Source organism: Thunnus maccoyii, chromosome 4, assembly GCF_910596095.1.
Source record: "Thunnus maccoyii chromosome 4, fThuMac1.1, whole genome shotgun sequence".
Taxonomy (NCBI): Eukaryota; Metazoa; Chordata; class Actinopteri; order Scombriformes; family Scombridae; genus Thunnus; species Thunnus maccoyii.
The window spans coordinates 12,675,795-12,689,127 of record NC_056536.1 but is presented as its reverse complement, the minus strand read 5'-3'; the positions used below and the strand labels follow the sequence as shown (position 1 = coordinate 12,689,127).

Sequence of the window (13,333 nt, the reverse complement as noted above, 5' to 3'; positions counted from 1 at the left end):
AGAAGGCTGCCAAGTTAGAGGAAGCAATCCACACACAAACACACACACACACACTCCTCACAAAGGTCGATCACATAAGCTCCAGTGGACATATCCCTGTCCCCCTGAATTCCTCTGTCTCTGGCAGTGACATGTTTATATACCCACTGAGCATAGATCACAGGAGGGGGACAGATAATATAGAGGCAATCCCTGGCTCAACTCACACACATCCTGCATTAAATCTCTGTTGTGTGTTCACACAGAAAGCAAACATACAAACACAGACATAAATCAACGGCATGAGCACACACAAAAATAAAAAAAATGATTTTTTTTTTTTTTGTGTACAGCTGAGAAAGTATTTTGACGTCTCAAATTTTCCATATAAGACACATCACAACATTTAACAATGTGTGTGTCATTTTCATTCTTTTTTTTTTTGGTCTACTTATTTTAATCAGACAGCAGTGGTGTCCACCTGTGGCAATCAACTGCTGTTTCCATGGAAACAGGTGGTACGCTTCCTTATAAGATGAAGGAAGGAGAGAGCGAGCGGGGAGAGAGAGCATGAGATAATGAGGAGAGGTGGGCAGATGCAAAGAATAAGCAACAAAGAAAAGGAAAGTAAGCAAGAGGACGGAAAGGAAGAATGTTGAATGTTAACGGGCATTGTGGTATGTTTCTGATCTTTACCCACACGAATCCAGGTGTCTACCATTTAAAGAGCAGGGCTTGACCTCACAACATCTGGCGTTGTAAACATTTTGGTTATCAGGAACTTTTTTAACACAGTCTGCAGGTTATTCTCTTTTTCTACCAGCAAGCAACTGCCAAGCAGTGCATGCATATTTTATTGATTGATAAATGTGAAAAATGACTCCTTAAACGTGACCCGTTCAACATCAAAACATATCTTCTAACTTACTCCTAGTGGTATGTATGTGCACACGTAAAGTTTTGGTTTTGTGTGACCAGTTTTTGAGATATCTGTCCCTAAACTTCAGCAACATGGGTTTCCTGAAACAATGTTTTGGTTCCCCAGGATCATCCACAGGACTCACTTCTATATAAAGTAGTTCCATAAAAAACTTAAATATCAGATATACATCTTAACCTTGGCAAACAAAATCAAAACTATCTGAACAGCTGCATACCACTAGAAGTAAGTGAGAAAATATGTTTTATTGTGATTAACGGGATGTGTATGTAGTTGTAATTTACTTGCTATATGAGGAATCTGATGTCCAAACAACGCAGAATGGAATCCCCTATGACTGACCAAATAAATGGTATTACATTGACACATATGTATTAGCCTTCATTAGCGTCAATTACATTATTGTCTGATCTCTGGCTGGATGAACGTGGTGTCATTCTTTGGCTCTGTAATTATTATCATCTGCTGTCAGTTGGTCAGGATTTGTCAAAGTAATATTTAATAAGACTTAAAGATATGTTATTTTATAGAGAATAGGACAGATAGGAAGAACGTCTTGAATGTTCATGTGTTTGTGCATGAGCCTTACGTTTCCTTAGGCTCAAGTTAAGTAGGCCACTTTTCCACACCACAGTGAGGAAACATACAGTAACTGAATAGCCTGTCAATGTCATGTAAAAGTCAGTTTTCTTTTCTCCAACAAGAGTATAGATGGAGGAGTGAGTGGAGGGGGGGGGGGGCAAAAGAGAGTAAAGACTACATAGTAAGAGAGAAAGAGAGAGCGAGAACCCTGGCAGTCTGACCTGACTCGGTTATGTAAACAAAATAATGTAGTGAAAGCAGCAGCAACGAACAACAGGGAACATCGCCTAATGAGCAATGGCATGTACAGAGAGCAAGCGGCACTGTGTGTGTGTGTGTATTCTAAATGACCTGCATGCTTGTTCCACATTTGATTTTTAATTGGACAGATTTCTCAGCGAGCTCTCCAAATTAAAAAGGCAACCATGACACATGCAACACTTCTATGTCCCCGCCCTGCTCCCTCCTCCTCTCATCCTGTCGTCCTGCCCTGTCTCCTTTTCGTTCCCTCTCGTTCTCAGTCAACATCTCTCTTCTGTTTTTCATCCTCACTATCTGGTGTCTCTCTGATGGCCTCTTTACATAGCTGACCCCAATAGAAATGGCAGCACAAGGCAGGAATATCCTGCCAGAAACAATATACCTCGAGTGATAAAAAGCATCTGTTTTGTGCTGATAAAATGTTGGATTTGTTACAGATGCAGCTAGGATTGTTTACCGGTGAGGGATTTCTTTTTTATGTTGTTTGGGACATCAGATAACTGAGTTTTTGGTTACGGGTGGCCAAATCATCAAATCTGGACTCATTTTTATCAATTGTTCATCTGGTTTTTAATCTTTGTTTGCTCTCTGTATTGTTTGCTCTGTGCTTTTTTTTCTTAGGTACTTTGTAAACTTTTCTCTCAGGAATCTGGATCCAGATCCAGCGGGGAAAAGGGCCCAGAGACAACAAAAAGAGAACTGGATGCTCTTTGCTTTTTATGGTTCTGATGCATATACAGTGCTTAAACCAAAGAGCTTTTGTTAATTTACATAGTAGAAACTCACTTTTTAGAAACTCACAAGCAAGGAGCCTCCAAATGTCTTTTTAGGCCCCATCTAAATAGTAGTTTTTATATATAAAGATGACTGAATAAGCTGAAAAAAAGAGTCACAGAGGGACAATTTAAGTCTCTGAGCAGACTAGCTTGTCAGCAAAGCACAGAATTGGAAAAGGCATCAGCACCATACATTTCCTGTTACAAAGACCTTAAATTTCCCATTTGTTGTTCTTGTTGTCTTTCTTTGTTGCATTTCCCGCTTTGTCCTTGTCACTCTGTTCTTCACCATTACAGCCATGCTCATAACAGTACGGAGTGCTGTCAGCGCGAGTAAAACATAACTAAAACAACCCAAGCAGTTATTTTAGCAACGCAACAGTGCACACATAAACACAAATACAGAGCAATCACTCATAACCCCCATGTATTCACACTCACACTCCCCTAACAACCATTTTTTATTCTTACAAGCCTCGTCCATTCACTTAGGAGAACATAAGTACTAAAAGCCATAACATTCTTTCTCAAGGACATTTCACTTTGGATTAAATTCAGCAGTATTTCATCTTCTGTTCCTCCTCTGTGTCACCACAGCACAAACTGTGCTGACGTACATTCTGGGGGTTAAAGCCAAAGGCTGTAAAACTGTGAGGAACCTGGTCAGTGATTCATAAGCTCATTCATAAGATTCATAAGAATAAATGGAATAAACTGTAAACGCATGTGAATAAGTACTGTATATATGCAGGTGCATGAGTGTGTTTGTGAGTGTGTGACTGTGACATCTTTATGATGTTATAAGCTTCAGCATTGTTGTTTGATCACTCGTTACAGATGTTTCTGTTCTCATCTGCTTCTGTCCTTCCCTCTATATGTTTCTTTTTCTTCTACTTCTTTCAACCCCTTGCTATATGTTCTGTGCTGTATGTGTCTGTCCCCTGCAGCATCTCCATACTGTACTAAGGGCAGTGGGTCCGGTCTGTTTCCTGTCTTGAATACCAATCAGTGTGATGCTGCTCATATGCTCTTTGTTTCATGTGTGTGAGGATGAGATCTGATAGATACTGGATACTAAGTGGTACAGGGCGACTAGGAAACACTGGGCTCTAAAAAGGCTTGTTAGCCGCTGTTACCACTGAATCAATCACATAGTGTGCTTGTACATTTGAACTTTAAACAAAACTCAAAGCGGTTATAAAATGTCACTTTGCATTGATTTGAATGTCATAGGTATATATCAAATAAATTCAAGTTAATCGCTCTATACTTGAGAGAGGTGAGCGTATTAGATATTTTTTCTTTGCATATCTCCCTTTGACTCACAAAAATGCTTGTGTAACACCTAAATTCTGAGTAGACTAGCTTGTCAGACAAGCTTGTCAGCAAAGCACAGAATTGGAAACAGCATCAGCACCGTATATTTTACTGCAAGCTTGCTGCAATGCAGTCCGGATGTGGAGAAAAATATGTACAATTCGCACTGAATTTATCAGTCTGTGTTCTAGTCTGTACCATGAATAGATAAATGCAGGTGAGCTGAAAAGAGGAATAGAAATCTCTTCAGGTTTTCATACACCCCTCATTGCATTTTAGAAAATGTTTCAGGTAAATAATATCAACCATTCCTCGTTGTTTTTGGAAACCTTGTTCACTATTGAAAGCTGAATGTATTCATTTGTGATCATCAAGGAGCAGGAATGACGCAAGGTGCTTCACTTTCTGTCTGAACACACTTTCTGAGCTGCAGAGAGAGGGCTGTGAATTCTCAGTGAGTTTGACACTGAGAGGGACCCCTCACACTGCAGGTAGTCATTTCATTTAAAAAACTGCTCAGTGGACCTTTAAAGATTCCTCATTTTCATCAGCAACATGGTAAAGGACGGACTCTCCAACGGTCTGACATTAACAGAAAGTTACTTGTCTACCTAATGAACCTACAAACTGGAGATGAAAGAGAAGCTGTTGGACTCACCTCCATGAACATAGTCATGTAGTGTGCAGTCAGAGGGACCCACCAAATGGATCAGACTGGACTGGCTGAAGCCAACCGTGTGCTGCTCTGTAATGTACAAACACACACACACACACACACATATAAGCACAAGAAAAGAAAAAGTGAAAAAAAAGGAATTTTAGCACTGATAAACCTGTATAAACTACATGTTTCTGTATCCTGCCTCGCTAAAGTCACTGTAATGTACTGACATGCGAGTTAGCATACTGTACCTTTTGTTGTATCCTCTGTGGTTGAGTGAAAATGACAAAATTAGAGAATCAATCAATTTTACTGTCATGATGGTTGAATACATTTACAGAGCAGATGAGCTCCTCAACCTACAATTATTCAATAAAAACGGAAGTTCTTTCTTGTACGTCCACAGTGTGTAGACACTTTTGAACAATGCACCCAAGTACATTAATTACTGAAAGCAGGAGGCATTCTTCATTTACGCTGTGGACAGTTGCCATTATTTTACATCAGTAATTAGCAATACTGTCATACATATCAAATGCAGATAAAGTAAAAAACTCCTACTGTGATTAAAACCTTTGCTTTTGACTTTGTTCTGCAGTTGTAAATGGTGCAGGGAAGAAAAACATACACTGGCTGGATGATATTTATGTCTGAATGTCCTCATGTTACCACAGTTGCCACATCAAGTGAACTTACTGCACATTCACTGTACCACAAAATGAAGATCCAGGAGGGAGTGAAAACATTACCTACAACCTATTTATTGTATGTTTGCATTTGAGGCCTTGAGGCTAGTCTGTTACCTGGGCTAGATGGATATGGCACCACCTCTTCAATCCTAGCCTTGGTTTCCAGTCTCTCCATCTTCTGAGCCTCATAGCGCTTTCTTCCCTCCTCCTCTTGTTCTGCGCTGGCATACTACAGACAGAACATATACAGAATGAACATATGCACAAGTGTACACATCCACACACTCAAGATTTACACTGCATGTAGTATGAAAGAATAGTTTTATCACACTGACATTCAAGACAAGTGAGATGAGTGAAATGGACTTTTCACGCTGTTAAATGTCAATATCTTTATCTTGACCAGATGGCCTCTCTCATGAATACCCTTTTATCTCTGATATACTGTATCGAGGGAGAAAGACAGAGAGAGGCTGACAGGAACCTACAAAAGGGTAAAATGCCAAACTTTGGTCCATTAAAGTCAGAGCAACAAAGCTTTCCATGTACCTTGATGGGCGGCACCTCTGTGATCTTGTCGACATTCTGCAGAGAGCAGGGGACGTACCACAACGCTGCCTTGTTGGCCAGCTTTTTGGTACCTAGAATCACAGAGAAAAGGTTGGATTCTTGTACCAAGAAAAATGTTGGTGAGGAACTTATAATAAATAATATAAATAAAATGACACATTTAGCGTGCAAAAGACAATTTCCTCCCGAGTTTTGTGACTGTAAACCAATAAGCAAGAAGTTTTGACACGTCTTTCAAATAAAACAACAATGGAGCGAACGATTTTGAAATAGTTGTCAAAACAACAGCTACTTTTATTAACACCCTAATAAAAGCCAATCCAGTTTTTAACAAATCCATTGGCACCGCCTGTAGATAAGTCTTTCTTCTGCAAACAAAGGAACGAATGAGGACTTTGTTCAAAGACAATCGTTCATGTCCTATTCAGAAAACAAGCTCACATTTATTAAACTGTTTCCCTCGGTTAGCGCTTGGTTAGGTTTAGCATAATCCCTAAATCCTGAACTTTCGGCACTTCATGTTGTAATTATAAAATGGTTGAAATACAATAGCAACTCACTCATTAAATTCTCTATATAAATATTTATTTTGTGACATTCATTCTTTTTGGCTGTTGACAGTTATTCGAGGTTTTCTTCTGTGACAATGAACGCTTTTCATATACATCTTCTTTAATATGTGAAAATATAAGAGAAAAATTCAAAAGTCTACTGCTCTGTCCTGCACAAAATGACTGTAATATACAGTATGTCCTCAGTGTTAATAGTGTTGTCGATAACAGCAATACGTTAATGATGACTTTTTGTTTTTTAAGTAAACATTGTTTGGCTTCACAAACAAACGCAATTATTGAATTAAACTGTTGAAATCTTGAGGAATGTTTTACTGAGGTTATTTTGGTAGTTTCACTGTTTAGATATATATTTCCATTTTCTTGTGAGTTTCTGGATGTTATGTATTATTGTTTGTCTCCTGTGTGAATACGTTGTTGGAAAAAATGTTGGAAATGTTACTTAAAAATATTATTGTGTATACAAGCTTCTTCTGTGACTAAACAGAGGGGCCTGATATTTCCATGTAGTTCCATATAGTTCAGTACATGACACGTTGATGTGGTTGGAGGCTGTAGCATTAGCTCTGCCTTCCTACAGGAAGTTAAGAACCAGAAGATCAGAAGACTAAACTCACATCTCATAGCAATCAGCCAGAGAGATTGTCAAAGTGTTATCTATTCTATTTTGCCTATACTTCTTCACTTAATTCTCTAACAGAGAGAGAGAGAAAGGGGTTATTTTGAGGTTGTGTTGTTATGGCAAACAAGGGAGGCACACAGACAAGAGACAGCACAGGGCATCAGGTTGAAATGAAATCACTGTCTTCAAATGTTAAAGGCTATTACTTATGGCTCCACCTTCTTTTGAACTGGGTTTATGTGTCTCATTAAGACAGATGAGGCTTTTATTCAATTAGAAATTAAACTAAAGTTTTATTAACCAAACAACAAAAATCTGTTTTCTTTTAATAGTTTCTTTGCCCATATTTCTACTATTCTTACTTATGTCAAATAGACACTGCATACATTTGCATTGCATCCATATAGCCATGAAAATAGGACATCTCACAAATAAAAGTCTTAATGAAATGGAGAATTGTGACATTATTGTGTGCACTGTGACCAAAGTGATCGACAATAAACCAGCTGAAGACTTTGTGCGCAAAGCAGGAAGAAGTTAAGAGAAACGAGTGGGAGCAGAGGCTTATGGCAGGCTACTCTTGGGGAATAACATTTGCATTTTACACGCGAGTTAAAACCGTGCAGACAACTGGGCTGCGTTGCCATGCCAACCGGGCTTCTCTCCCCCTCTTCTCATTGGCTCCCGCCCTTGCCAGCAACCAGGAAGTTGCCCACAGGAGAAAGGGAGGCATATTTACATATCCTTGACTCTACCAAGAGTGAGAGACTCCAGTCTATTATTAGCTACTGCTGGACCTTTTAAGTGAACTGTGTTTAGGATGAAGGGAGGAAGAAGAGGAGTGAGAGAGGAACTGAGGGTGAATTACTGGATTGAACCAGCCGCTAAGAACCATTCCCAATCCGACTGATGACCTTTTTGACCAGAACGCAACCAGGGAACTGGCTTTGAATTTTAAATCCCTCTGAATCAAATGAAGACAATGTCAATGTTTGACCATGTCGCCTCTTGGACTTCACCCCTGTTACCTTCACAGTGTGTCCAGTAAAACAGCACATATTACTCTTCGTCATGCTTGCAATATCATGCACATTTTTACAAGACAACAAAGTTGAGGCAAAACAGTTACAACATGCACCTTAAAAACTACATGTCGAATATACCTCAATCTGAATAAAATGCTTGATATTTACTGATAAATCAGTTAATTTTATGTTATTGCTTTCATTGTGTCTATAGATAATTCAGTCACAAATGAAGGGCCTAAACTACACAAAGGACAGCTGGCTTACTTAGTTAGCATTAATGAATTGGTGAATAGGACGATTTTGGCTTCCTCCACCTTGAACACAAGCCTCAAAAATCTGCTCACTCAAATTTCCACACTCTATGACACAATGCTATTGAAAACTGACTGAGAGCGCAGTGACTTTGTGTGTAGTTCTTCAAGTTTGTCTAGTGGCAGCTTTAGAACGAGGAGCTCCATGAATGTAAAAGAGGACTCTGGCAGCTATGATGACAGCTGAGACAAATGGCACCTGGCAGTGGCAGATTTATTTTTTTAATTGATGTTATATCAGTGGAGCAAGACTGAGTGACGCACGTGCAGCAGTGCATTGAGTACACTGAAAAAAAGAAAACTGCGAGCGAGTGGAAGGATATTACACAGTAGACAATCCAGCTAGCACCACTTGACTGTTTTTACAGGAGCATAATGTTGGCAAACAGAAAGCACTTTGGCATAAGCAGTAATAAAACATACTGCTGCAGGACAAGCAAAAACAAAGACAAAAAAAATCAAATTCATCAAACTGCTCTTGTGTCTAACACAGAACTTTCAACTGATTACAGGACATAAATCCAGCAAATCAGATATTAACTACAAAACAAGTAGCACCAGCAGCTGTCAGGCTTAGACACTCAGGAAGACAGCAACATTTTTAACTGCATGATAGGCAGCAGAACACTCTGCTCTGTCACATTTAATTATAAATTAGAGCATTTTTGGGGGCTGATTTGACAATTCACAGGGGTGCTTAAGTGGAGGAAACATCCCTCTAGCACTGCTTATACCTCATCCAATCCCCTTTAATCTAAGTTTAAGGCATCAATCATTGCTTCATACCATCCTTGAAATTTCCTAAATGCACATTTTTTTTCTGTTTGTCAGTAGTTTAAATGGTCCCGAATCCCAGTCTGCAATACCCTGAGATCTCTCATTTATCTTGTTGTTCCTTCCCTCCTTGTTCTTCTTCTCTTTCTCCAAAATCTATTCCCCATTCTGTCCACTTTGACCTCATGTCCTTCTTTCTCTTTGAGCACTTTCACTTGATTTATCACTGTCTTTTACTCATTTTACTCAAAGTGTGTCCCTCTTGTCCAACGGCAGCCTGTATCCACAAGGACTGTGAGGAGGTGGTCTCAGGAAGCTAATGAGGCACTGCAGGACTGCTTTGAGTCTAGAGACTGGGATATGCTTTGTGAGCCACACAGGGAGGACATCAACAGCATGACAGACTGCATCACAGAATACATAAAATTCTGTGAACACACCACCTTGCCAGCCCGGATTGTACACTGCTTCCCTAACAACAAGCCCTGGATCACCAGTAACCTGAATGTACTTCTCAATAAGAAGAAGAAAGCCTTCAGGTATGGGGACAGGAAAGAACTGAGGAGTGTACAGACGACCTAAGGGTGAAGCTGAGGGAGTGCAAGGACTCCTACAGCAGGAAGCTGGAGACCAAACTCCAGCAGAGCAACGCGACTGTGACTACGTGCCAGGTTAGCAGACAGCTGGGGAGACGCCACCAAGGCAAGGCTGCAGGCCCTGATGGTATCAGACCCAGGGTTCTGAGGACCTGTGCCAGGAAGCTATCTGCTATTCTGCAACACCTCTTCAACCAGAGCCTGAACCAGGAGAAGATACTGGTGCTGTGGAAGACATCTTGCCTGGTTCATGTTCCAAGAAGAAGACTCCATCTGGCCTCAATGACTATCGACCAGTTGCCCTCGCATCTCATGTGAGATAGTGCGGGTGAAATCATTGCTGGACCCTCGGCAGTTTGCCTACCAACCTCATCTGGGAGTGGACGATCATCTACCTGCTACAGTAAGCTCACTCACACCCGGGTGTAACAGGTTGCACTGTAAGAATCACATTCTTTGATTTCTCCAGTGCATTCAACATCATCCAGCCACTGATACTGAGGGAGAAGCTGCAAGCGATGAGGGCGGACACGTCCAACATCTTCTGGATTACTGACTACCTGACAGACAGACTGCAGTTTGTCCGACTGGGCAGTGCTCTGTCTGAAATGGTTGAGAGTAGTACAGGAGCTCCATAGGGGACTGTGCTGTTTCCCTTCCTTTTCACTTTGTACACCTCAGACTTTCAGTACAACTCCAGATCATGCCAATTGCAAATGTTCTCTGATGACTCTGCAGTGGTTGGGTGTGTAAGTGATGGGCGGGAGGAGGAGTACAGAGCAATGGTGGACAATTTTGTGGAGTGGTCTGGAAGAAATCATCTGCTTCTGAACATGGCAAAGACCAGGGAGATGGTGATCGACTTCAGAAGGAAGAAGATGGCTACACAACCTCCTCTGTATTCTGGGAGAGGATGTTGGTGTGGTGGTGGACTACAAGTACCTGGGTGTCCACATTGACAACAGACTGAACTGAAAGACCAGCATCGAGGTTGTATATAAGAAGGGGATGAGCAGACTCTATTTCCTGAGGAAACTGAGATCCTTCAACGTGTTCAGCAAGATGTTGGAAATCTTCTACTAGTCTGTTGTGGCCAGTGCACTGTGCTTCACTGTAGTCTGCTGGGGGAGTAGTATTGGAGCCAGTAACAGCAACAGATTTAATAAACTGATTAAGAAGGCCAGCTTCATAATTGGCTGCAAACCAGACATCTTTGAAGTTGTGGAGGAGAGGAGGACACTGAACACACTGTTATCCATTTTGGATCATCCTGACCACCCTCTTTACCACCTACTGGACAGACAGTGAAGCACTTTCTCTATCAGACTGGTTCAGCTTTGCTGTCACAAGGACTGATACAGGAAATCTTTCCTGCCCAAAGCAATAACTCTCTACAACACCTCCGCTCTGTCTAACAGAGAACTCTCCGAACTCTCAGCTTTACAGTTTCTGTCTCAACCAAACTCCACTCTGTTTTGTTCCTTCAATAACTTTGCTCATGGTGAATTTGCACATCATTACACTGTATTCTAGTATATTATTTATAATGTATATTTGTTGTGTTTATTTCTCTATAGATATACATTTCTCTCCTGAAATGTGTTGATGTGCATATTTACTGAGTATTTACTGTCCCGTGCAATGCCTGGATAAACCTGCCACTGTGACAGAAGAATTTCCCAATTTCGGATCAATAAAGTACATCCATCTATCATTCAACTCTCTGTTCTCCACCTTGTCTTTTACCCACTACCCTCATATGAGCGAAAAAAAAAAAATCCTTGTTTTCTTTTCTCCTTCCTGAACAGCATGTTCCAGGCCCAGAGACAGTGCAGCGAGGATCGTTCTTAGTGCTTGATCCCCATGATCAAAACCACAGATTTTCCATTGTGCCGAGCCAAGGCTCCATACTTTTAACTAAACTACAGTCCCGCCGTGGGATGTTACAGCCTAATAGGAATAGATGAAATCATGCCAGAAGTAGTTTTGGGACAGAGCACTGTAACTGAAAACTAGTACTCAATGTCAGCATTATGGTATATTTCAACTGTACAAGACCCGAACTGAGACTGAAATCTGTCATGTCGTCCAAATGTGAGACGAAAAGCTGCCCCACAGTTGAGCGATACTACATAAACATAGTTTTCTATTGTACTCAAATGACCTTTTTTATGTAGTAAATATCTGTCCTGTTACAGGCCTCATGAAATTCTTCTGTGTTCAAGTCAAGCCAGCCTCACACTAAAGGTCTTACTTTTTTTTTTTTAGTTTTACATGTTTTATTTTGTGTTTAAATTTAGATTTGTTAAATTTTACATCATAAAAATCACACTTCTTACTTCTCCTGCTGTGGGTGTTAATGACTGAAGAATTGAATAATAAAGATAATTTAATTTCAGTGCAATGAGCTGCAGAGCTTAAAATAAGCCTGAAACAACACTTTTTAAAAATTGTATCTGTGTAGGTTCACAAAGCACTCTTTCACTACGTGCATTTATGTGACCCACCAGGATCATGGAAAGAACTGTCATGCTTATTTTAAGCCTCACCCACAATGCATTGCTCTCAGCTGTGTCTATGCATGCTTGTGTATGTGTGTTGAGGGGGCACGATCTGTATATGCTGTATTTATGCAAATGTGTGCCTGAGTGTGCATGCAATACAAGCATTATTACCTCTGTGGGAATTTTGCATGTGTGTGTGTGTGTGTGCGCTCCAAGTGTGGCTGCGCACAAACATGAGTGTATTCATACATGAATGTTCACTGCTTTTTCTGCAATTTCACATCTGCAGATCTTTGAGCCTGTGTGTGCAAAGGCCTGATTGTGTGTATAAATGCGTGTGTGTGTACATGCATCTCTCTAAAGTGGATCTATGTGTATCATGTTGCATCTCTGTGTAACTGTGAATGTGTGTGTATTTAAGTGTGATATGTGTATTTTCATGCATGTTTGTACATGAATATATACAAATCTGTATGCGCCCGTGTGTGTGTGTGTGTGTGTGCACATTTTTGTTACCTCTTGGGGACCTTTTCTGGTGTAAACACCAATCTTGTCGGGACCAGTAGTCCTCATGGGGACCAAAGCCTGGTCCTAATGAGGCAAAATGTAATTTCTAAGGTCCTGGTTAGGTTTAGGTTAAGGTCAGAGTTAGGCATGAATTGGTTATGGTTAAAGTTAGATTTGGGTTAGGCTGTCCACAATGAATGGAAGTCAATGCAATGTCCTAACAAGGATAGATGCGCAAACTTGTGTGAGCGCGTATGTGTGTGTGTTAGTGCGCATGTGCAATCCGCCCAGCGGGGACAATCATCACGGCTCGTGCCCACAGTAGGCAGCTTTCCCCTGGGGTGCCGTGACTGAGGCCTGCCTGACGAGATGCTGCCTGACTGACTGTGGAACCTGGATGCTTGCCTCCTCCCCCAACACACACACACACACACACACGTGAAATAGGCATGAATGCATAAATACAAAGATGTGCACAGAACATAATTAATATATATTTTCGCACTAAACAAGATGCGCGTAAGTTTACATGTGCAAAAAGCTGCCAAGACATGCATGGCTGCACAAACGTAGACAAAGATTCATTAAAATATAAACACAAACCACATATGCAAGTCTCCAACCAAACAGTAAAATTGTCTTGT

The 13,333-nt window shown here is 40.7% G+C and overlaps 1 protein-coding gene across 8 annotated transcripts in view; it reads right to left on the bottom strand.

The window, feature by feature from the left end:
- Nucleotides 1-13,333, bottom strand: part of acot7 (acyl-CoA thioesterase 7) — a 130,652-nt gene that overhangs the window by 31,335 nt on the left and 85,984 nt on the right. For 7 of the 8 annotated variants that reach the window (XM_042410023.1, XM_042410027.1, XM_042410024.1 and 4 more), the window contains 4 exons: nt 5,755-5,846; nt 5,320-5,434; nt 4,768-4,782; nt 4,514-4,600 (listed from right to left, as the gene is read on the bottom strand). In XM_042410023.1, coding sequence (XP_042265957.1) covers nt 4,514-4,600; nt 4,768-4,782; nt 5,320-5,434; nt 5,755-5,846 — 309 coding nt within the window. The remainder of the gene's footprint in view (nt 1-4,513; nt 4,601-4,767; nt 4,783-5,319; nt 5,435-5,754; nt 5,847-13,333) is intronic. The other variant, XM_042410030.1, reaches the window with a different exon arrangement.